This window comes from Seriola dumerili, unplaced genomic scaffold, assembly GCF_002260705.1.
Source record: "Seriola dumerili isolate Sdu_G_001 unplaced genomic scaffold, Sdu_1.0 BDQW01000331.1, whole genome shotgun sequence".
Taxonomy (NCBI): domain Eukaryota; kingdom Metazoa; phylum Chordata; class Actinopteri; order Carangiformes; family Carangidae; genus Seriola; species Seriola dumerili.
This window is the reverse complement of record NW_019174586.1, coordinates 4,924,979-4,951,550: the sequence shown is the minus strand read 5'-3', so window position 1 is coordinate 4,951,550 and position 26,572 is coordinate 4,924,979. Positions and strand designations below refer to the sequence as shown.

Genomic DNA, 26,572 nt, shown 5'->3' with positions numbered 1-26,572 from the left:
GCCAGATGAAGAAATAGCTTTCACCATTATATGAGTCTTTCATAACATTGGAAAGTGATTATGCAACAAAGTGGCACATAATCAGGCTAGTAATGCTAAACTGATTGGGTATGATATAATGTACATCTCTATTATTAGGAAAGTGTGAAATTAACTGTTTATTCACACTGAGATTATGAAACCAAGGATTAAACAGATAAAAAGAGGTATTCAGGCACTTTTTAAATAAGTGATGAGGGATAAAAAAGCTGGTGGAAACATCTCTAATATGTATTTAAATTTTAGACATATACCTCAGCACTATGCTTAAGACCTCTCGTTAAATGATCTACACACAAATTAACTTAAGTGATTCTTTTAAAGCTTTTAATTAATATTTAATTTTTTCAACATCATGGGTGCAAGTAAGGGGATCTCTCTTTGAATTTCCATTCTTTTTTTATGTATTTTTCAGCAATTTTCCTTGTCTTCTATTTAACTTGGATTGGGTTGCATTTATAAGTAAATCAATGTTTTTAATAATGCCATGAGCATTTTTATTTATCAGTTAACTTCATACAAAGTATCCAACAGAAAAATAAAACTACTGTAAGTGAAAGCAAAATGGTGTGACTTCGCTTTGCCTTTTCTCCATGTACACTTGCACACAGATTTTGAAGGTGTTTTGCAGTTAGGTTGCTCCAAGCATCTTGAAGAACTTGCCATAGCTATTCTGTGAATTCAGGCTGTTGCTTCTAAGTTGCTAGACTTGATTATGTTGACCTCAGGGCTCTGTGGAGGAAATACCATCTGTTGAAGGACTCCTTGTTCTTGTCACTGAAGTTAGTTATGACACAAGATATATGCTTGGGGTGGTTATCGCGCTGCTGAATAAATTTAGGACTGGACACTGGCCTCCCTAATGCCTGATTGATGATAATACAAACATCTAAAGTGCCTCAGATCTTTGCACAGTACTATGAAGTCCATTGAGACAATGTTGCTCCATACGAATAAACTTGACTTGATCTGAATGTAAATAAAATAAAATTGACCTGAAGTGAAATAATCTGAATTGTACTGAAATTGAATTGCAATACCATGCAGCCGTACGACAGAGGGGAGCAACTTGGGCGGCGTTAGGACCTGGCGTGCATCTTCCTGAGGAAGAGGGCGTAGGCTCGGTCAGCCGGTAGAGGAGGAAGGTGCCGCCACTGCCGAGCTGCTCGCGCACAACCGCGAGGTCTTGACAGCAGCACGAGCGATGCTAGTCGAGGGCTGCGAAGGAACAGACTAAACAGAAACACTTCGGCCGGGTATCGTCTTGTTTCAGCAGCGTGAACAGCAACACAGCACAGTGAGCATGTCGGTGCTAGCTCTACAAGAGTATGAGTTCGAGAGACAGTTTAACGAGGACGAAGCCATCCGATGGATGCAGGAGAACTGGTAAGGCTTCACTGCGATGTAACGTAATGGTTAGCCCCTCGGTTTAAACCCCCCCCAAAAAAACACATCGCTGTTTACGCTTTCTACTGCAAATTGAGCGCGGTGTGTACGTGCTTAATGTGAGCAGGAGGCTGTGTCGGCGCACATGCACCAGCCTCGCTCACCGGGATTAAACCTCGCCGTATCCTATTATATCAGGCTCTCTGTCATCATCCGCACATTGCTGCTTGTGCTTCATAAAATGAACAAATTCACGCAGGCCTGGAGCCGCGTGCCAGTGCGATGTTGTGCTACACTTGAGCCTGTTTGAACTCAGCAGACACTACAAGGCACTCCGCTTTTCCATGATGCATCTTTTCACGGGTATGATTTGTCCTTGATTTCCTGTGATTTATTCTCCCGGCATCAGTTACCGCGATACTGCTGTAAAGGTCATCCATGGTTCCAGCTGCCTCATCCATTTAGACAGTCACTGGCCCAGTGGGTTATTGAACCAAGCCTGGCGGTAGCCTGGTTAACATTCCCATCGACCATATGCTTTTCTCCTTCCAAAGAGATGGTCTTCTGTTTATTTCAGTTAAAGTAGACTACTGCACAGATATCTAATTTAAATCTAAAGCAGTCACTCAAGCCTATTCTGAAAAATATGTTTTGCTCTGTATTAAAATGATTAAAGCTGCAGACAAAAGGGTAAAGTGGCCATCACGAGCTCTTAGAAGCTTGTTTTGATCAAGCAGCAGTCCAAAACAAAGATGTCCAGAGAAAAGTACAAAATCTATACATAAGAGAATTTGAAATTGAGAATTTGGTGTTTTTGCTTGATCATTTCATGAATTAAAATAACTGGCAATTAATTTTTTGTCTTTGATTAATAGATTATAGTTTCAACTCTAAAAATTAGGTTTTGGCAAAAGGAGGAACAGAGAATACTGATTAACCCATAACTTATTAATTACTTAACAAGCTCCAACAGAGTGTGTAGTGTATTTCATGAAACATTGGCATCACTGAGGACTGTGATTTAAAATGAAAACTAATTCTAGAACTGTCATTGTTTACCCAGGGCAGTGTCTGCCAGGCCTTGCACAAGCTGCAATATTACCCAGGACTAATATTTCACTGCTGCTACAGGAGTTAAGTAAATATTGCTTTGTGGTTGTGTGCGTTGATGCATTTCAAATGTAGGTCATGTGCAGGACCATCCAAGCATCCTTGGCATGGACTCACTGGAAAGTAATTGTCGTCCAGGTCCACACCAGGTTGTATGAGAAATGGTTCTAAGCTAAACAAAATGAGTCATGCGTAAAGTTAGCATAGGCTTCATTAAGCATTCAGTGGCAGTGGGTTTGTAAAAAGCAGCACACGGTGAGCAGGAGGCATTCGTCTGGCTTCCTCTATCATCTGTTTGAACTGCCCGTAGAAAAGACTCACATTCAGCATATTATTTTTAACACAAATTTGGATTGAGTGGTGCTCTTGGAGCCAGATTTAAAACTGTTTCCTTCTTATTCATTGGAATGAAATCTGTGTCTGTGTGTGTGCGAGAGAGAGAAGTAGAGAGAGAGAGAGAGAGAGAGTGTGTGTAGGAGCTGTCCATACCCTGGTACTGACAACGGGCCAATAACGTTCATCTTCTGATGTCTGCTGACAGAGCATTAGCCAATCATGTTGCAGCTGATCTGTGCTGACTTCTCTCTGCTGCTCCTGTAGTGGAGGGTGTCAGACTGGGCTAGTGCACATGGCCGATAGAGGCAACAACCACAGCAAATGGGATTTGATCGGTTGTTCATTACATTCATAATGTACAGGGAGCAACTGACGAGTTGTGACATGTTTTTATGACTTAAGGGTGAGACAGAGAATGGAAAAATGCAACAAAAGTAAACAAGTCTGAATGCATATGTCATGCAAAACAGAAACAAATGAGGCTGTTGTCAAATGTTTAGTTCTGTAGGACACTTGAAAACCAGCTGCATTTTTTCTTTTTTTTTTTTTTTTTAGCCGTGCAGTGATTTTAATCACAGACTTGCACACCACACTTTTATTTATTCATTTAGCCTGGGGTAAGGCACCTTCAGCAGACCTCTGCTATGGTCCAGGAGTTACATCCCCTAAGACAGAGTGCAAATGCTCATTCAATTAGTTTTTGACTGACAAATGTTCACTTAGCACAAAGGTTGGGTGTTAGTCAGGTGTTAATTGCTTCTGAATCTGTTTATGAATGTCAGTGCTGGCTCCTGGTTTAGTTTTTGGCATATTATTCAAATAAGAAAAGAAACCAAATATGCTGAGAGCAAAATCTAAATATCCTAAATATCTGTATTTAGGCTGCCGTAGACACACTTTCGTTGTCATGAATGACAATTTATTTTTTGTGTCTCCTTAGTCATATAGTAAAGAACAATAAAAACGTTCTTCAGATGAATGTTTATTGTTTAACATTTATGTACTTGAGATGTATGCACAAGTATTAGCTGATTCTGCCACATTATAACAAAAACTGCAGATACTTCCTAGTTTTAAAAGTCAGAGCATAATATTACTTAATAATACATCATTTTTATTATTGTACAGTGATTAAGGAAATGCTTTATTGTTCACTTCTGGGTTCTAGCTCCAGCCCATCACATTGTAAACACCCTACATGTGTGCTAATGTTGGCCAAAGATCAGTAGGTCCAAACGTCACATGGAGGAACTATGTTCTACGTCCTTAAACATTTTATCATGTTGCACTTAACACCTGAGTCAGTGATGCCACAGCAGGTGTCTTACCTTTGACCATCTTTTATGAAAAATACCTGCAGTGACATCAATGATTGGAGTGAGGCGAGAACAGCAATGTGCTTGAAAGTTTGAACCAATAGCTCAATATTCTTCCCTGATCATACCGCATGAAATCTGATAGAATGAGTTCTCAGTAGATATGAAAAATGGTGTCGGTGGTAGATTTTACCTGGTATATATAAACCAGTATAAGTTTTGGAAATAGAAATTTGTCACAGCAGAGGAGGAGCAGACCACCAGAGACGGAGGATCTGTGTTGTTGAAAAGACTGTCAATCAAGAAAACTGTTTGAACCTCTAAAGGTAAGACAAATTTATGGTATGTTTAAGTTTTTATATCACCTGAAGAATGTTTTTTGTCAGAAATCTTAACTTTTACATTCCTAAAGAAATTGGTTTATGTTGGTAATGAAAGTTGTTGAAAGTGGGAGATGCTTAATGTGCAGGTAAAACCGTGTGCATGTCAAAGGATTGAATAAACACAACATAACAAACACAACATATATAAGATTAACTGGACTATACTATAGTCTATACTATTTGTATTTCAGACAAGTTACAAAAATGCAACCTTGGCTATTACACTGTTCATTCAGGAATACGAGCTTTATCTTAATGTGACCATTGAACCCAATTTTCCTTATACTGTATTACATTCTTTGAGGTGTGTCTGTTGTACTTACGAACCGGCAAATTGTTTTGGCGATAACACAGTCCAACTAGTGGCAGATATGGGTAGATGGGTAGTCCAATTTAGCTATTTGTATCCAAGGTGCTCAGCATAGGAGGGAAGCTAGTTGAAATAATAAGCAGACCACTATCATCATATCAAGGGCCAAATGATGATGTTGCATTTCTTTAATCTTATCATTATCAAAGGAGGAAAACGTTATCATACTTCAAATGTAATCTGAGCTGTTAAATGAGTCAGAAATTGTTTAGCTTGTCAGGTATTTTTAGCTAAGTTGCATTGATGAATCTAGTTCATTCACTATTCTTAGTTTACCCTGTGGCATTTCACTTTTCATCACTTTTACTGATGACACATGCAAATATTTGCGTTTCAGAAAGATATTTTTTGTCCAGTCTAGTGCCTTGACTAAAGTAATGCATGCATGTGTTTGCAGGGATGAATGGAGACTGGTACCCTGATCTGATGTGTTCCCTGGGGACTGGCAGCAGACAGCTCAGCATTGTGAAGCATGGACAATTAAGCGACTGGTTGAAAGGAGACCAGGAAGAGGAACGAGTGGTTATGGACGTAGATGCTGTTATTTATCAACATCAGTATCAACCTCTTTCACCCCTATAACAAGCATGAACACATGAGGTAGTGTAGGAGCGGGACAATATATTGTTCTGACATGTCATGCTTGACAATGCTGATGACACTGTGGTTCACCAATTCAAAGTAATCAGTGGTTGTTATTAATGGTCTGGAACAATCAAATGCAACTGTAGTTTCTGCGTATAATGTTTGAAAAATGGACAAACACATTTCCCCTATTTCAGATAATACTGCTGTCGATGCTGTCTTGTTATTTCAGGGGTGTCAGCAGCGTCACATAGCACCTGGGACCTGAGAATTACGTGCAAAGTGAAGTGACGATCATTTCAGCTAGAACCTGGCATGTCAGCTGGGTGATATTAATATCAGTGACTCTTTCCTGTCACATACTCTGAACCCCATGGCACTTGTCGCTCTGTTCAACACATGTGCTTCAACTGTAGGATACGACCAAGAGAAGACTGACTCTGCTACAGATAAAGTAGAATAGGGAATAGGACTTAAAATAGCTTGCTTGGCTACTTAGTGTTACAATTTTAGTATGGCAGTGGAAGATTTTTATTTACATGTGACAGGAACTGTAGTCCTTGGACTTCTCTTCTCTTGTCCATTTTCTCATATTAACAAAGTTGAAAATGTCATATACAGCCTTCTGCCACAGTCCTCAGTAATTATTCATTTACTCATGTAACTGTTAAATGTATCATGTTTTATGTTTTAAATGATTTTCCAAACTGTTTGTCTGCTTTCTGTGAAATGCCATAGGTTTACATATGTGCTGTCGCTATTTTTCTAAATAAAGCATTTTAAATCACACACACATAACGTGCACTTCATTTCAAATTATACTGTGATATGATGTGATGTTCAACAAGACAGTTTGGAAAGATGGCAGTGTTCCCAACCATTACAGCTATACCTTCTAGCATGACGGCATTGACAGTATTGCTGGATTCATCATTAGTATAGTATTAACAGCACATAAACACAAGACAAGCAGGACACAACATAAAGAAAAGCAAATCATTTAATAGACAGATTACTTGTTTTGTCAAATGTGGTAGAGAAATATCATTGAAAACCATCTAATATCAGGCTGATGTATAATATTCTGTTGTGGATTATGTGTTTGTCATTCAAATGGTGCTCTTGCATTGTATGGGTGCATTTGGGATTTGGGATTTTTTTTTCTTGTTGTAATGCAAATAATGCAATTCAATGTGATGGGAAAAATCTGCTGCAGTGTAGAAAAGGCCTGTTTTTTAAATTATGATTGCCATGTTTTGCAGTGTGGTATTGCTGTCCTAAAGAGAGCTGTTACCTACTGTTACACACATCTTCAACCTGCTGACTCACTCTGTACTCCCACAGACGTCATCACTCCTCATTGCCATGCAGGTTGCTGGGAACCTGTGTTCTTTGTGTGTTTTTTTTTAATTAATTTATTTATTTTTCATAAAGCCTCTGGGATAGGTAGCAACCCCACGGGGCACCACACTTTTGATGGATCTCTGGTGGTTTTGCCCTGGACTGATAATAAGAGATGCAGAGAGCGAGAATGCTGCAGTGCGAATGAACAATGAGATCTTATTTGTGGTCTGTTTTGTTAATGTTTATTCTCGCTATTTTTATGATTCAGCTGCTCTGTTGTTCTTACCATCACGCTGGAAATACATTTGTAGGGAAAAATAACATAATTAATTGTCTTTGCAGATGTTATGAGAGGATTGGGACTGTTGCTTTGTTTTAGTGGTATTTGGTTGACGCGTTCAGCTCAACACAGCTTATCATTTGCTTTTTCATTCAGAAGTATCATAGCTCATTCACTAGTCTTGAAGGTCAGGTTCCTGGGATTTGATGAGTTAAGGTGATAAGTCTCTTCTGTCCAAGTCTCATGTTACTCGTTCAGCCCAAGAGCAGTCCAGCCTATTGTCTCAGAGCCCTGCTGGTGGATGGATGAGACCAGTAGATGCGCCCATCTTAAATTTGGCAACAGGGTGTCATTTCACTGGTCCTCACATTCATAAAGTTCCTTTTTTTTTCCCTTTGTGATACATTTGGTTAAATAATATCTGTTTGTTGATACTCTTCTCTAGTAGCTTACACTGAACAGAAACAATGGAATAATATATTTCTACAAGGCAGCATTACAGGCAGGCAACTAACAAAGGATGCATTATTTAAAGCTCCAGTGCAGACGGTATGAGAGGGTTAGGACAGTTCAAAATGTTCAATAAAAAATTAGTTTTGAGGTGTCAAACTGGGGTGGAAAGAATGAGGTTATATTTTGTAAACACAGTGGGACTGCCTTCTGTTTGTACTTCATAGGTTTTCTTGTGCCCTGAATTTAATGCATAAAGAGATGTTTTGTTCTGGGTTAAATCAAATTGGAGAACTCCACAACTGAGCAAAACGCAAGCAAACATTGACGTGTATTATTTTTCAATTTGAAGACATCATTGTTCATTCAATTCTAGAGGTTCCTCTTGATAGTCATACAGTAAATCTACAAAGTCTTTGTTCTTCATGCTGCTGCCATTTTAACGAGAGCAGCACATGGTGATGTTGATCAATCCTGACCATGTTAACCCAGAATCCACCCCAGGCTTGATGTTTGCTTGGCTGCTCTCCTCTCAACTGGTGAGGTCAGAGATGAAGATGTGGGCTGGCTCCTCACTCCAGGTCTGCCTGGAGTGTTGCTGCATTCTGGTTTCACTTTCAGATTTAATCATCGGGCCGTCCAGGAAAAGCATGGCTGCAGACAAAGGAAAGAGCAGTTAAATGTAATTCCTGTTTTATTTAATGCCCATATCATTGGAAATACATTGGTTAATATATCATGAATATTACCAGCATCCTTTAGCAAGTTGGTCATAACATACTGCATTGTCCAGTGAATAGGTTTTTCATAAGGTATATGTTTGGTGTATACGTAAATAGGCCATGGAAAACATTTCAACATGTCACAATAGGAAAAGCAGAGGTATAAATGATAAAACTAATGATGGCCAAAGTCCATTTAGCTGCTTTAGTTTCAGGGTCCTAGTATTTTGCTTGCTGTCTAGTACACTTGAATAGAACGGAGCCATCATTACGTGGATATCCATCACTGACTGTATACAAAGATGGACGACATCAAAGCTCCCCAAAAATGAAGCCAAAACATCTCAACCGTCCCCTTGTGGCTAGGTCATAAACCCCACCCACTTTATGTTAGTGGATGGGACATGGGCCAAACTAAGTAGTTCTTATCAAGCTGATGTATTTTCAAGTGATATTTTGGCTTCATTCAGTGGGAGGAAGTGGAGACGCGTCATCCATCTTTTATATACAGACGTAGGTTGTCCATCCAAATGTAGCACAAATTTTAACTGAATTTCAAAAGAAAATATGTATAAATGCACATTTCTATCCACTGTTATGTGAATATTAGGAGTTGGTTTGCCAAGATAAACAGGTCTGAGGTGCCATTAAATTATTGCTGAAGAAGATGGTGCAACAAGATGAAATAATTAAGAGTGCCGGGCAAACCTCAAACGGTAAAAAAATAAATAAAAAATGTAGAAAATATGAGTGAAATATAATATTTTGCTTTTGTTTATTCACCAATTAAAAAAAAAAAAAAAAAATCCCAGAATATTGCAAAACCAAAGTACAAAAACTTCTTTGCAATGTTTTGAGATTTTTTTGACTGGATGGAAACCCACCTGTTAAAGTTATTAGTACCAGCTGAGCTTTCGATTGCTAGTACCCTGTCAGTTCTGTAAAAGCCCAATCAGTAATCTTTGCCATTTAAATCAAATATACATTAAATGCATATAAACTGAAAACTTTAACTACCTAAGCGGATGTGTCGGATGGAGAATCAGGTACAGTGTGAGTGGCATAGTTCAGTCTGTGCACCTGGATGATTAAAAAGTATAGCAAGGTAGCAAATGAGGGAATTACCCCCAGCTAACACCAAAGCATCTTCCATGAGAACCTCCAGTTTTTACAATTTTTGCATGATTTTTAAAAATATTTTGAAACCTGCATTGTTTTTATTGGGTAGCAGTCATCCCCACCCTGTTAGCACATTGTAGCTTTTCTTGGCACGTTATCTCTATAAACTTTCAGTCAGTGGAATAGTGTGGCTTGCATGCAGTACATAATTGCATTACAGCCCTCTGCAGTTCCAGGAATGTCGATGGTGTCACCCTCATGCTTGACTTAGTACATGTGTGTGTTATTATGTGGCATTAGTAGAGCACAAGATAGACACAAATTTGGGACCTGTTCATTCAAACATCAGTCCATAGCACCACCAGTGGTCAAAAAGTGCAGTGTTATACCAATCAAATACAATACAGTGCATTTTATTTCATTTCTCCACAAGGTCGAAACTGAATAAATAGCGTAGTCACAGATTATAGTCGTGTAGTCTTCTAAAAAGAAGCCACACATTAGTGATCTTTTGAATACAGTAAGTGTCCAGTATAAAGACTGGGTCAAGGTGAATGGGTTTGGTAAAAATGTGTACATTGTGCTTATGCTGTTGACTGCTATGCGATACAAGCTTCCTTCAAGCCATTTGTCTTACTGCTTAAAATAAGCATGACTCAAGATGTTCTTAAGCACTTAACAGGCTGAAATAATAACCACTCAACAAAAGTACTCTTCTGTTTCCTGAATAGTCAAATGATCCTTTCAAGTGGGCCACCGGATGCAGAATGAACTGAACAAATGGTAGTAGTTTTACAAGGTTGGTCATTTTAAGTCCCACATGAAACTCAATGCAGGAACAGGGAAAGGTGGGTGTGTTACTAACTGGATTATATCTGGGTGCTTCCTGGATAACAGCTCATTCTGTAATAGGTAGGTCTTATCTACAGCACCTCTTGGTCTTATTTTGTGGTTTGCTGGACATCCTACACTTTGGCACAGTAACTCGGATTGCCTTTCCTCGGTTTTAGATACAGAGCAGTGACAGGGAATAGAGTTGTACACCCTGAACTGTGTGTGCGTGCACACATGCATGCATGCACATGTTGTGCTTGCAGTTGCATATGCACATGTGACACTGTAAACATATGCTTTGGTAAGACAGTTAGACACCAGCTCACTGGCACAGGCGTGCAGACTCATCCTCAGACTGCAAACTCAGGATTATGTAACGAGTGAAATCTCCTGGACCAGCTAATACAGATCCAAGTACCACAGCAGGTTACCCAGCAGCTTTATACAACACTGCCAGTGGGGGAGGGGAGGGTCTACAGGATCAACATCCTCATTATACTATGTACTGTACTAAAGAGGATACATGCCAGTACACAGTCCTCCAAAAACCACAGGCAGAAAGTGCACACCTCTGTTGTGTCACAATACCCTAAGCTGATGTCTAGAACCTTTTTGGTGTGGATAGTTTTGTAGGGCCATAGTGGCACAGGACAGCATTAGAGTTTTGGTTTGTTGGCTTTATGTTCTTAACTCTGTCGAATATGAGTATATAATATGAGTTGTTTTTTTTTTTGTTTTTTTTTTATATCCCAGATATTCAGCATGATTTGGCAGCAGTGCAAACTGGGCCAATGCCCAGCATCTCGCCCTGTGATAATAATCACACATGAGAGAAAGAGATGCCAGAGATGCCTAACCTACCTAACCCAGCAGCTCCTGCATATTATCCTTGTTGTACACACCAACATGATGTCTTAAGCTGGTGGTTTTCATGTAAACTAATATTGGACTCAGTTTATGTTACAACAAAATAAGGAATATCAACACAGCAACACACAGAGCATATAAGTTATTTATAATTTATTATTTTTCTGTAACAAACAAGTGTAACATTTTTGTTTATTTAAGTATACCAAGCTTTGTGGGCATAAAAAAATAATATAAACACTTTGAACATGTATAATATGTAGTGGATCTGAGACACCTATCATTTTTTAAAATGAAGCCATTGCTGCTTACTGTTGTGTTGGAGGAAATCTCAGCAGGAGGGAAGCAGTTGGTTTCCAACCATGCAGAAAGCAAGAAATCTCTGCTGATCCTTTCCAAAAGAGCTCTGATGTTGTAGTTTTTCATTTGTGCTGCCTCGGTCCACTTTGACAAACAGCAGAGTCAAGCCTCTTGCCACACCCCTCTAATGTATTGTCCTGTGTAGACATAAGTCAGGATCAGGGGTGCTAGGTGCAATGCTTGTCTTTGTCCTTTTGTTTTTCCACGATTCTTTTTATTTGTACAAAATTTCATAAGGTGTTCCTTTCTGATGTTTCCAGGCCAAAGTTTCTGACTTCGTAAGTGGTAAATGATAATGGAGGTAAATGATCCTCTTAGTCCCTGCACCAGAAGAGGATGAAACACCAATGATGGTAGACATATCCTTCTAAATCATCCATATAAAGTCTCAATTTTCACAAAATGGATTGATAAGATACCTTCTGTAATATCAGCAAGGATCCAAAGAGGTAGTATGTGCATTTCTTGGTGACTATGCACAATAGACTAGTGTCAGTGTCTTGATCCTCAAGTCGGTCCAGAGTGCTTGTGATGATCAACAATGTCTGGGTCATTTTGTCTTTCCCTGCAGTGATAGTACTTGTTTTGGCCCTTACATGATTAAAAGAATGTATCACCATGATGTATGATGGCATTTTGGCGTGTTTCAAGGAGCAGAAAACCCTGTTTTATTCTCTGAATCCTGCATTATTTCTTGGATGAATCTGAATACTGATGATCATGGGTGGAGCTGTAGAGACACAGGGAAGCATGAAATGATGATGTGAATTCACACTGATGTCTCAAATACATTCCTGTGACTGCAGACATAGCTTGGCTGCAGCTGGCAACTCAGAGCCTTCGCAAAGACAACAGCAGCACCTCCCCCTCCCCCATCACCTCCACACCAACTTGTCAGCTTTGACCATGCCCTTGGGTTTCTTTACCCTTTATCATTTTTTTTTTCTGACAGCAGTGGAATCTATCTTCTAAACATATTGCAGCAGGCAACACATCTTAACCTTTGGCTAAGTCTAATGCACATAATGATAATGACAAAACACAGAGAATGACATGGAAATATTCCTCTATACCTTTGTGTATGAGATAGATTATAACATTCTTTTGGATTCTTTAATCTTTTGGATAGTTTTCAGTCAGTTATCTTTGCCTTGAGTTAGTCGGCTAAGTTACCTGTCAAACCAGTTCAGACTTGTTATACTGAATTGCATTATAGCTGGTCAGTGTTCACACAGATTTCTGTCATACTTTTGTACACAGATACGAATTACAAAGATAAGAATCTAAGTGCAAAGACATAATGAGAATACAAGTGTAATAGTTTTGGTCACTCAGTTCACAGGGCCTGAAATGTAAATGATCTCTTTTTAGGTAATGTTCAAAAAGGTGGTTGAGGTTATGAGTGCTTGGGCTTAAGGTGAATCAGTGGTAGCGAATTACAATGTGTATAGTATATCTCTAATTCTTTAAGTACAGGGTAACATAATACTTAAGAATTTAGCAGTAAGGCTTTTATCTAAACAACAGTCCTAGGTATTTGATGTAAATTGATGAGAAATGTAGCACAGCAAGCAAATATTTGAGTCTCTTTGAGCTGTGACCACCACATGTTTGGACTTTTACTTAATAAATTACTTAAAGGACCAACTTTAGGTTAAATTTTTGGTGGCTACAAGTGACAATTTCAGGATAATGGTAAATGCCAAAATGCATTGTAACAGTTACACAATAATTTATTTTATACAGTCTATAAAGTTTGCTAACCATAGCTCCCTTTAAGCTACTGGTCATACCAGACCAAGCAAGGATGTCGCAGCAAAACTGCTGAGTATATTGAGTTGAGCAAGTTTGTGTTGTTTTCATTTGCAAATGGAAGAATATGTTATATCTTCTTTCCAAAGTTGTATGGTCTCAATTTAAATGGTTAATCGATTATAAAAAATGTTAGTGGCAAGTCTTAATGTGATTGAATTATACATGGTCTCTACTGCTACCTGTGTAGGATATCATTAGGTGTAAAATATACTGCACACTGCCAAGGTCACATATCACTCTGACCTGTGATCTTTTAGGTTGGATGGCAGTACGCTGAAGGGGAATGCTGAGATTGTTTCTCCTTCGCAATCCTCCCGGCCTCACTACAGTATGTAGGCCACTGTGTATTGTGTTGCTCTGTTCTCCCCTCGTTGGTGTGTAGTTGAGAAACAGTGATGTCATTCTGCAGTCCAGCCCTGTTGTCATTCTGTGAAAGCTGCTCCTTTTGACTTTGACTGGACTGCTTTGTCCTTTGTTCACTGGAGGTGGCCTAAATCAGTTTCTGGGCCTCCTGCAACAACAGAGAGGTGGCATCCTTCATCCTCGGAACGCTGACACACAATGATGTCCATTCTTTTAAACAATTGACAGTTATCTTTGTCCGCTTGGTAACTGTTATGATAGAAATATTTTAAGATTCACATTCCTGGCAACATTTTCTTCTTAGTGTGGGAAGGTGGAGACAAACAAAGAGTCGATATATTGTGTAATGGTGGTAGTATTTCTTATAGAGTTGGTTATATTTGAAATGTATTGGGAAAACAGGTGAGAAATAGGGAAGCCCCAAGCCAATCTGCAGCTTTGGCATCAGGCAAATGTTGACCTTTTTTAATCTGTTTGTACTAGTTGAGATATAACTGCTTAACATGACTGACTCGCTTATAATCAGGTTGAGTAAACGTTTTCTTTTTATGTGTAATATATCATACAGCCACTTTTCCTTTTTTTAGTGGCTAAGTGAATTGAACACTTTTTCTCTTTCTTGCCCAGCTACACACCTGCTCAGCAAAACTAAGTGCTGTTGTTGCTGTGCTCTGCTGAGGCTGCAAAACAGAACAGGATGGATTGCTGTTTACAGTTTGCATATGTCATGGTTCTGTGAGAAATGTTTGCATTTGTATTGGAAGTAATATGCAAACCATTTGACCTTTGTGCTAGTCTGCATTGTATGGTACAAACACAGACTAGATGATCATAACCAGAGATATAACTTCTCTCTTGTATAATACAGCACTACACATTACAGTAAGGCTTTGAATAGAATAATATACTTGGGTTAGGGTTGGGCTGATTCCTGATGGTTGACAGTCATCATGATGTCATGACCCCTCTGAAAGCAATGCTCGGAGCCTGCTAAAATGAGAAGCTGCAGGTGAAGCAGAACAAAAACATCACTGATGTGTAGCATCACTCCTTGAGCTAGTTTTACGCAGCTCATTATCGCCAGTGCTATTGGTCCCAGAGCTCCCAGAATGCCTCATTCCTTGGTCCCTTTGCAATGTCCTCTGAGAGCATACCCGATTTATTTATTTATTTTTTCCAAGGGTGTTATTGTACTTGCCTCTTTTTCAGGCACCACTGTACTTTTACACACATATCTACCTCTGACCACTGAGCAACCTTACTGCAGGTCTAATGCCTTACTCATTAGCAGTTGCTACCTTATAATCATTGGTTTATTTTCCCTAACTTTTTTGGCTAATGCTGCTCCAAACAGCTGCTCTGCTCTCTGTCCAGTAGACCAAACAGTGTTTGTTCTAGTTTTAGGCAGCATGCCCCCATCTTCTGTCGGTCCTACTCAGCATCTAGTCTGTCGCATCAGACCACCTGTGCTTTGTAATTGTGCTGAGTGCTAGAAAATGCTTTTATTCAGATTCAGTTGGGCCAGGTGATGCTTCATCACAAGTCCTCCACTTCATGTGGCACAGCAGTGATCTCTGACAAGTCAATTAAGGCAAACAGCATGGTGGGAGTTGGAGCTGAATAGAAGCAATAACTGTAAACTGAAAGCTAAGCATTTAGCGACAGTTGGAGTTAGATTTAAATCATTAAATCATTACTTCAGGCGTTGCTTAAACTCGGTACAACTCGGGTTTGTGTTGTAATCAGTATGTTGCACTTATAGTGGTGCTGCTGGAAGAGGAACAGGTACAGATGCAGACTTAATGTTGTATAACTGTCTTTTAAAATTAAAAATTTTGGGTTTAAAAGGACTTCTTACAGTACTGTACACGAGTAACAGTAATGGCTCCTCAACTAAATACTGTCAAAATACTTTACAGCGAAGATGTAAAGGAAAAAACCCTCTTACGATACACTTAAACTTTTAGATGTCATCAGTTTGACATGAGCATAAATTGTGTAGTTTTGTGGTGTCCATGGTAAATAGCTGCTTGTAGTTTTAGGATGGATTTCTAACTGATCAATAGATGTTTGTTGCTCATGTCAGGATGCTCTGGGACTTGATATTAAGCAGCAGCTAAGCTGCCCAGTGTTTTCTGTATGTGACAGTCTGAATATTAAGCAGGTTGTTGCTGAAAAAGACGTGACATAATGAGTGCATTAACCCAGTTATGCATAGACAGTTAAAAGTCAAAGAAAGGTTAATGTTAATCTCTTTACTTTTTGTGTTTACAGGAAGAAGTCTTTTCTCTTCTCTGCACTCTACGCTGCCTGTATCCTCGGGGGCCGCCATGTCATGAAGCAGAGGGAGAAGTTTGAGTTGAGGAAACCGCTGGTGCTATGGTCCCTCACGCTTGCTGTATTCAGGTGAGAAAGAGTTATTATACATACTTTATGTATGCGCAGTAAAAATGAATTTTCTGTCATGTAGAGTAACCCAAATTATTTTGATGTGAAAATAACTGTCCATACATATAATTAAACTGTGTTTGAATGTGGCTTTAGCTGCAGAGTGTCTGTTAGTGACACATGCTGGTCACATTACACACTACCACCAACAGGGGGAAGCAGCTATATTTTGTTATGGAGCCATGAAACTTATTTACACAGCAAGTACATATTTTGTGAGTCATCTCTTGGGAGATGTGTAGAATCCAGTTTGTGTAATCAGATTGATTTCATTATCCAGAGGGAAACTGAGTCACAGTTGATTTTAAACAATCTGCAAATACAATTTAATTCAGGCTGGAAAAAAATATGTTAAAAATGCTGCATATTTCAACACATTAAAAAAATCTGCAGCTGATACGACACACACAAGGCGTAGACTTCACATGCAGTATAGTGCATATGGACAGTGTATAGTAAGTGACTAAGACTGCTGTATGTAAACATACCATATACTTACAACCTGCTCATGTGTGGTAGCCACATATTTCCCACCATAATAATCAGCTGTGTCTGTATTGTCTCTCTGTCCATGTAGTATATTTGGTGCCATCCGTACTGGGAGTTACATGATGTACATCTTGATGACAAAAGGGCTTAAACAGTCAGTTTGTGACCAGAGCTTTTACAACGGGCCTGTCAGCAAGTTCTGGGCATATGCCTTTGTACTTAGTAAAGCACCAGAATTGGGTAAGTCAAAACCTTCTTATAGCATATCTCATATTGCCATGTATTATAATACCAGTGTACTGTAATGTTTTCCATAAAACACCCTGCCCAAGTGAATAAACTGCTCACCAGAAACATTTTTTCGTAGTTCACCTGTGTTTCACTGAAGTTAAAGACAACATTTAACACTACCAAATAACAATACCATATTCATGAAAAATTACTATTACTCATTTATCAGTTCATAGCAACTGTTGTGTTTCCAGTTGCAATGCAATCAAATGTTGCAGTGTCTGACTACACTCATTTTAGTAGCTGCAATATATTAGACTTACTTTCCTTCCTTAATCAAATGCTAATAATATTAAATATTAGCATTTCTAAATGAATTCCAATAAATTATCAATATTTGATTTCATATGCTTCTACATTAGTTTTTTTTTTTTTTTATAAACGTTCTCACTGAAATACATCTGAAGAACCTTTTATTTGTCCATCCTTCTCATAAAATGTGACCTTATTTAGGGTTATGCTTTATATTTCTTAGGATCCTTTTCTGCCTGTGTGGTTGCTTTTTTAGCCCATCTGTGTCCCTCTGGGCCTTAAAGTGCCATGAACTCCAGGCTTAAACCAAGAGCAGTTGTTCCCCTCAGTGGGAATGAAAGGTGGCAGACGCTCACTGCCTCTGTTCTCTCTATCTGGTTGTTGTCCAAACCAGCGTGAACTAGATTGTGAATGCTGGAAGAATGGACAGTCACTGTTTAGCCACAAGGCTCAGGATCACAAACGTACAGTCATTTTAAATTAAACTCATACACATTTGGCAGAAATACATATATTCAGGTTTACAATATCACTCTGTGCCAAGGTGTAATATTGCTAATAGACAGGCCAACTGTTCCCCCTGCACTATACAGTGCTTTCAGAAAGTGTTGAGATCCCTTCACCTTTTCACATTTTCTTCTGTAGCAGCCTTATGTTAAAATCTGTATTAGATGCTATGAATACAGCTTTTGCTGTCACTTGTGTTACTGTGTATTATTTAAAGGGCAGCCTATTCAGTTGTTTGAAACATTTCAGTCCTACTCTGTGCCAACATCTTTGTGGTTTAACATAGTTCATTTAGCCAACATTTTCTGCATATTTGAGAGCAGCTTGAATCATAGCCAGTCATTTTGAATGGGCCAGTGGTAATGATATTCTCTTTTCCTCCTGTTTCTGCCCCTTCATTCACCCCCTTGTCTTTATTCCCCTCCTCCTCATGCTCTTCACAAACTTCACCCATCTCTTGTACAACTCATACCATACCTGTAGGTGACACTCTCTTCATTGTCCTGAGGAAACAGAAGCTCATCTTCCTCCACTGGTACCACCACATCACCGTGCTGCTCTACTCCTGGTACTCCTACAAAGACATGGTGGCCGGCGGCGGATGGTTCATGACTATGAACTACTTAGTCCATGCCGTCATGTACTCTTACTACGCCTTGCGGGCAGCCGGCTTCAAGCTGTCGCGCAAGTTTGCCATGTTCATTACACTGACCCAGATCACCCAGATGCTGATGGGCTGTGTGGTCAACTACCTGGTGTACTCGTGGATGCAGCAGGGCCAGGAGTGTCCATCCCACATGCAGAACATTGTGTGGTCCTCACTCATGTATCTCAGCTACTTTGTGCTCTTTGTCCAGTTCTTCTTCGAGGCCTACATTGGAAAGTCCAAATCGGCTATGGCTATCACAAAGAAGAGCGAGTAAGAAAATGCCATAAGTATGGGAAGAAGGGAGATAATGAAGAAAAAGGGAGTTGGAAATGGTGAGCAGGGACCAGTGACTTGAGAGGGAGAGAGAGAGTGAGGGGGATGAATGGGTTTGGATGATGGAGAGGTGGCATGGAGGCCGGGGGAGTGGGTGTGGGGTGGGGGTGGGAGGGTCAAGAAGATGGCTGGTGTTTGTGCTTGAGCATTACTACTAATGTGCAGATCTAAAAAGCCTCACTGGAGGTGACGTCTCCGTTGAGGGATGCTGAGGAAGCAGCGCCGCCATGATCAGAAGCCATCACGAGTTGTCCACCTGAAGTTTAAAAACCCCTTTTTTGAATTCACCATGAATAGTTCTTAAAACCTAAAAGATAACAAAAAGACAAAATCACCAGATTAAAAAATTACATCTGCCATGAGCATATGTTTAAGTGATATTAAAAAAAATAAATTAATCAGTACATATGAAGATGGATGGAGTCAGTGTTAACTTGAGCCATCTGAGTATGTTTTTGTCTGTCTGTCGTCAGTGTTTGTTGTTTTGTTTTGATCTGTCAAAGAAAAAGTTTGAGACACTGGTGAGTGCTTGAAGCTCATGTGTGTTGGTGGTTGATGTGAACTGATGGGGTGAACGGCACTGTATCTTCTGTGTCTTACATTGCAAAATGCGATATTTTTCTCAGGTCTTAGGTTATCTCTTTCTTAATATAATATGCATATCAAGACAAAGTAGACATGTTTAACATCAGCACCGGTTTACAGTATGGCTGAAATTCATCCAGTATGGCCGCATAGTTGAAAAAAGTATGAATGAAACTGATTGGACTGACTGCCTCAGATGATCACACTGCTCCTGGGCATGATGGGAAACAGATGCTGACAGTGCCCTGCTTCACCATTTGTCATGACCTTGCAGAAGTTGCCGACCACACTTGGAAAATGACTTGCCATTGATTTCCAAACGCTTGTCTGTGTTAAAGGGTCCCTACCAGTGAAGAAAAAAAGTCTGTTGGACATTGACAGCTTAATGGAGGACAAACATCTTTATGTTTAGCAAAAGAAAAAAAATAAACATGCAAATTGTCAAAATCTGCCGTATTGACTTCAAAAAATAGTATGTATCCTTAATGGTGTCTGTTGTGCTATTGTGCATTTGCACTGTATCAATGTCAAAAACAATTGTTGCTGAAAAACGTAACGTATGAACAAAGAGTGCTAAAATGTAACGTGCCTGTGGTGTTCATTTTTTTCTCAGCGGTGACAACGTGGCATTACACAGTCCATTTTTTGGTGCTGAACCTGAAAAGCCATTTTGTGGGATACCTGGCAGATTTACAAGCAGCGATTCTTAGAAAGACCAGAAGGTGATTATCAGTTCTAGATATCTAGTATATCTGGTCAGCTGTTAACATCAGTAGACCATATGCTTGCATGCATTTCGAACTTTATTCAGTGGATCTTATGTAGCAGTAATTACAAACAGTTTAGTTGCATACCTGCTACTCTGAAGCATATCAGGGTTTCCACTTAAAGTGAATGTGTGTCAGTGCTGGATAAAGTTGGCTGGTTGCAGGTATGAACAGCATATATGACTGGAGTAAGCAAGCTAATGGGCTTAACCAATAAACCATTCTACAATTGCTGCTAGACCTGTATTTAAAAGTGTTCTTATCCAAGATACCCGGCCTCCGCCTAGAGGTGCAATTATGCAATAAGGGTTAATCATTGAGACAAACTACATTTGTGCAGAAACTGTTAAAGGATGCACAGATCTTTCACTTAGAGTAAGGACAATGTACATTTTCTGTAAATCAGAAGGGTTCTGTGCTCTCTCGATTATTTTAGTTCCATTTTCATCAAAGAGATATGAGATATGCATAAGAATATCAAGATCAAATTCTACCTTTTTAGAAAAATAAATTGATTGTGTATTTCACTTTAATACCATATTGTGAATGTGTTAATACCACATGTAGTTGAACGCAGAATTGTTCAGTAGCACATGCAGGGCAGAGTTCATAATTTGAGAAATTAGTAATTAGCATCAGCCTGTGCATATTCTCATTTGTCAGCGCATGGTATCCTAAAGAGTTTTAAATCAAAACGCAACTGGACTTGATTATTTGTCAGACAAATTTGTCAGACAAATAATCAAGTCCAGTTGCGTTTTGATTTAAAACTCCTTTAAGAGTAATTAGCATCCTGTTTAATGGAAAAAAGCCAGTAGTATAAATGGCTGAAAATGGTCATGTTTGATCATGTGTCTTCTGGATTCTATTAACAGCCACACACTTTAGGGTGAAAACTTTTACTCAAATTAAAAAAAAAGTTTTATTTTGCAGTAGTTCAGTGACTAAATGGTACTGCAAGAACACAAACATGAATGGTTAGTTTAGACCATTGTGTTCCCTTATCAGCGGTTATCAGTTAAGCAAAAAAAACATGGTCGCCGGATACGACTTTCTCCTTATGCTTGTTGAAGGACTACAAAACATGTCACTTCCGGCTACCGTCGTTGTTTCGTCTTAAACAAGTTGCAGCTGGTGAATAAGTTCAAAAACTTTATTGTAAAGCTAACATGATATTCATATTCCAGCTGGATCAAGGAGCCTTTCAGTAATCCGGAAATGTCATCAAACTGCGGTAAGTGTTGTCAAACGACCAGAAGGTTTCTGAAAGGTTGAATTGCTTTTATCTTCAAGAACATGCTTGGCTAGTTAGCATTAGTCCCACCTGTGACTGCAGATGATTGCTAGAGATCTATGACATCACGAACAAACATTTTAAGATTTAATGTTAACTCGCTGCTGGAAAATGGCTAAAAGATTGAAAAAAATAATGTCCCACCTGTGTGACAAAGGACGCTGCGTGACTGAAGTTAATGCTTAGCTTAACTCGCTAGTTTTGTTGCTACAGCATAAGCAAGGCGGGGCTGTAATTAACAGTAAATAACGCCAATTTGAGTGCAGTCACGAACTTGGCCTACTGTTGAAAGTTTCGCCTAATGAGCAGTCTTCAACATGAGGTGCGTTGTGTTTTCAGAAATAATAAGAAATAAGTTTCTCCTTAATTTGTTTGTCATTTTGCTAATTGGCTAACCCGGCCGAGTGGCAGCCTTGAAAACTAGCCTTTTAGTGGACTAACAATGGCACATTTACATTGATGTTGATCAGTTTGCATTGTCCCAGAAATATATAAGCAAATAAAAATTTAAAATTTCCATCTCGCCAGTGTCCAGCTTCCCATGTAATATCTTATCACTAGCTATGAACTTTATGTTTATGGCATTAAGCAAACGCCTCCTTTATTGTAATTTGTATTGTGTTTTAACACACTCTTTTTACACATACAGTGTCCAATTCTTTTAGCCTAAAATATAAGAACTAAAATGACAGTGTTTAGAGTTCCACACAAGAAACGACCTGGTCTATTTTGGCACTGTTGAACATGGTGTTGAACATGGTGTTGAACATGGTGTTGAACATGGTGTTGATCTATTAGCTTTTGTTAACAAACCTGTCTGACGTGTTGGTCACATTTTGTTGTGGTGACTGTTGCTGTTTTACTGGATATAACATGATGGATGGTTTAGTTTGTTCAGTTTAAGCTGCAGATTATGGACAGTCGGTCATAGTGACGGATTTTGTCATGAAGTAGAGATGTGTATGGGTTTGACTTCCTGCAGGATTGTGAAATGATGCACTGAAACTATTGGACATATTTCTGATGTTGATTTGTGGCAGCTTTTTCACAAGTCGCATCTCAGTTTATTCAGAGCAGGATATATTGTAATAATTTAAATCTTAAAAGGCTTAAGATTTTCTTGTATGTTATTATTGTTGTTTATTAATATTATTATTTTTTATTAATGTACTATAATTTGTTAGGATGAGCAATGAGTGGGACAAGGGACTGCAAATACATACGGTACTGTATAACCTTGTTTTGTACATCAGTAGGGCTGTGAAAGACTGTAATTGTATTAACAAAAAAGACTAGATTTAGAACGTCTCAAACTGACTTCAGAAATGTTGTTTTTGTGACAGTTTTGTAGACATTTCCAGTAAGATCTGGTTTATGCCACAAAATGGTTAATCTCAGTCAATATAGACAGATGTGGTCTAGTTTATTGTGTTGATATACATTTGCAGGAGAGCTAAGAGGTGCATTACTTTACTATGCATCCCCCATTCCCCCATTTGGATCTGATACAGTCATCACTGTTCTATTAGTCTATATGCAGAAAGTTCACTCCTGTCAGACGAGCTGTTTGCACTTAAAAGGTCAAAGCAGGGGTCTGTCTTACACACAAGAATTTCATAATATGAAGCATTTCTCTTATAAGGAAGGTTTTTACCTGTCAGCTACTAAGTAATCATTTTTGAGGGATTGCTGCTGTTACCATTACCACAATATACCTTTCACATATTCTCACCATAGACCCAAAGTGGTTTTATTTATACGCTATCGCCATCTGCTGGAACAAAGACAGTCCTGCCTCAAATGTAAAACTAGACAACAAAATGATGATAGCAAATATGTTCTCCCAGTTTTCATGGTATCTGGATGTTCCTGATCAAATCCAGTTGCAGTAATTCTATAATACTATAATAATATCTAGAATACAAGAGAAATAATAAATAAATAATCAACAACTATGTTGATATTTGAGTAAACATTTTAGTATTTTTTTAAGCAAAATGACATATTTGTTGTTTCTAGCTTCTGTAATAGGAGGATTTTATGCTTTTCTTTGTCATACATGATAGTAAACTGAATACGTTTGGGTTTTGGATTGTTCTAACAAAGCAAGACATTAGAACATCAGCTTGGACTGTGGGAAATTATAACAGGCATTTTTTGCTGTTTACTGTCACTTTATAGACAAAAAATTAATTGTTTGAGTAAAAAAATAACCGTCAGGTTAGTTTATAATTATAATACATGGAATTGTTTGTTGTAGCTCCACATTAAACACAATGAATCAGTACTAAGGGGTATCCATTAACAGTTCCAGGAAAAAAAGATTTGATTTCATATGTACTATCATATGCTGTATGTTGAAAATATGTCCTAAATAAATATTTTGGAAAAAAAAAATTGGATTTAATGGATTTGGATTAAATTTTATATATATATAATATATGTTTAGTTATAACTTAAATCTATTCAAATACACGTCTGTTTTGTTGAATACTTTGAAACTTTTTCAAAGTTTAAGTGAGATGCATTCATGTGTCAGTAATGGTAATGTTCGTTGATATACATTGGGATTGCCTCCCACTTATGGTGAAGCATATTTCAGGCTTTAAATCAGTCTACTCAAAACCTTCTCTCCAATTACCCCTCAGGAGACAAAACTATGAAGGAAGCTCTAATGTTTGGGACTTTCCCTCCACCCATAGATTCTGGCTCATGTATCTATGTCCAATACATGCATTAGACCCCCTCCCCTTTTGATTTTAAATCTGCCAAAATCCTTGCAAACTAGTGTTACTCTGTCCTGCTCAAGAGCTGAGGGGACCAAATACTGACCTGAAGGATCAGAGCAAAGCCTTTGAGTGGGTAGCTAATTCCCTCTTTAGCCCTCATCAGCTGTCCTCCGGGCTGGGATGGAGACGTGAGCGATAAAGCAAAGCTAGCCCCATCTGGCAGAAAAATACAAAATTAGCTAGCAGAGAATGAATTGTAATACTTACTTACTTGTGTAAGTTTTTTTTTTTTCTGTTAAAAAAAAAAAAACACTTTCTTGTCCAATCATCTTTCTTTCCTTTATAATTTTAACACATTTTTTTCTTTAAATTAATTCACTTATTAAATGAAATACCTTTTAGTAAGATAACTTTCTTTGCCTTTTCTGACTGTATCTCTGAATCTATTGACACATTCAACCCATCACCCTACTGCTTTTATTTGTTTTCAAAATCTGAAGCTAAAACTGAAACTTGTATGCTCTTGTATATCAACAGCAAGTGATTTGACTGGATGTAGACGGTGATTTTAAAAGTACAATTGGCTTCTTTCCGTCTCTTTCTGAGAGCTTTACATTTTACAATTCTGCTTATTGTACATCTTTCAGATGATATGGCCACATCATTACGGTTGCATTATTAGAGGTGTCCAGCTCATTAATAGTGAGTGTAGAGAGAGAATTGTTATCCAACTTGTAACTTTGCCATTACAGCAGAATTAAAATGGCTAATTTGTCTGCTGACTTTGATGGAGAACTAATAATTCTGCTACTGATTAATCCAGATTGGCTGCTTACTTTTGGTGCATAGAAAATGTTCACTAACTAGCAAGTCAGTAGTTGTATTAGTAACAGTAGTATCTAGCAGTACAATAACAGGTTTATTCTAGTATCTAGTGGTATAATAAACAGTTGATTTGCTACATGAACAAGCAAGTAGCTTACAATATCAAAAAGACAGACTTTTGTTCAGGTGTTTGGTTAGTGCTTTGCAGAAGGTTAGCATTACAGCAACTGGATGTCCTATGTCTTAGTAAGCTTAATAGACCTATTCCAGTCAGCACTGCTTTACCAGGCATCTGTTTTACTCATGTTGTTGTAAATATAGTCACCCACTTCTTTTCTTTTACAGATTCTTTGTTGATCCATAGTGATGACGAATAAGCGAGTCCCAACCACATTACTGTTAATGTTCTTGAGAGAATGACATCCAGTTTAAAGTTCATGATGTGCACCTAGCTAAAACCATAATACAAGAGTCCCGCAATACATCCTACCTTCATGAAGCTTATAATGTTCAGTTTTTGTTATTTAGCCAACCAACATTAATATAAATGGGATAGACAGCGTAATAGAAACAGCTGCCAGTGTAACGGCACCACAAACTGCATCCTCCTAAAATGAAGGTGAATCAACACCTGTCTAAAGCACTTTCAATAAAAACAGAATATCACAACCTTCATTTAAGGTAGGATTTATTGCAGGACTGTTGTAAACTAATAAAATACTAATATATTTATAGAATACAACTAATAAATTGGCAACTGTGGCAAGTTTGTATTTATATTAACATTTAAAACAAAGCTGCTTCCAAAAATGAGATGTAACTGAGACCCCCTGAGGGCCCTGTTACTTACAGTGTCAGTGACTCTATTGCCCCCTGTTGCCCCAATTGATGAGTAATACAAGATAAATTGACACTGGGCCCAATTTCATCTTTACTTGAGGGCTGATCTGCTGCTGTTTTGAGTGGTGCCCTAACCTATCTGTTAGCCCTAATGGAGGCCAATATATATAGATAAGTGTGTCTTGCCAGGAAAATCAATATCTATGTGGCCCTTGATGGTTTTTTGAGTTAAAGTGCTTTGTTTTCTGCCATTGCCTCGAAACAAAGAGGCTATGGGTCCTTCTATTAACAATTCCCAGTCAACCTTGAGACGAAGTCGCAGACACAGACAGAGATAGAAATAGACAGATGGGGTGGTGGTGGTGGTGGTGGTGGTGGTGGTGGTGGTGGAGGGTGACAGCATCGCTACCAACATCACTAGAGCGTTAGATTTGGTGGAGGATAGAAAAGCATCATCAGTGGAGCATGGGCTAGAGCTTTGAAGAAGTGCGATGTGGTGTAACGAGACAGAGATGGGGTTTGAATGGTCAAAATAAGCTTTCAATTATAACAAAGATAATATCATTAGAAAAGTGTATTTTTCAAAGAAAAGTGGATGGTAAAGAAGGCAAAAGTTTAGTGATGGTAATCATTTTTATGTGTCTAGTAAACTGAGGATGTTGGTGAATATGTTGCAGTTATTAAAACAGTCAGATTTTTGGGAATATAGTTTTATTGAGGGAGATAAAAATGAGCTTCATCTTGCAATTTTCTAATTCCAGTTATGTCTGCCGAAGATAAGAGAAATAATCGGTCGAAAACAGTGGGAATAAAAATTCCGGATGTTGTCTGTCCTGTCCAAATAAATATGACCTGTTTTTGGCTTGTTTAGGGGACATAAAACT

The 26,572-nt window shown here is 38.5% G+C and overlaps 1 protein-coding gene across 1 annotated transcript; it reads left to right on the top strand.

Annotated features, from left to right (window-relative positions):
• The first annotated feature begins 1,202 nt into the window (after window positions 1–1,202).
• elovl6 (ELOVL fatty acid elongase 6) lies at window positions 1,203–18,730 on the top strand. The gene is made up of 4 exons (XM_022760042.1): window positions 1,203–1,425; window positions 15,954–16,085; window positions 16,705–16,856; window positions 18,150–18,730. The coding sequence occupies exons 1-4, from the start codon at window positions 1,343–1,345 to the stop codon at window positions 18,587–18,589; spliced, it is 807 nt and encodes a 268-aa protein (XP_022615763.1). The 5' UTR covers window positions 1,203–1,342; the 3' UTR covers window positions 18,590–18,730.
• Window positions 18,731–26,572: the final 7,842 nt, after the last annotated feature.

Coding starts and splice junctions, on each gene's coding strand:
- elovl6 (XM_022760042.1), top strand. CDS start 1,343: ATGTCGGTGCTAGCTCTACAAGAGTATGAGTTCGAGAGACAGTTTAAC. Junction 1,426..15,953: donor CGATGGATGCAGGAGAACTG/GTAAGGCTTCAC, acceptor TTGTGTTTACAG/GAAGAAGTCTTTTCTCTTCT. Junction 16,857..18,149: donor TAGTAAAGCACCAGAATTGG/GTAAGTCAAAAC, acceptor CCATACCTGTAG/GTGACACTCTCTTCATTGTC.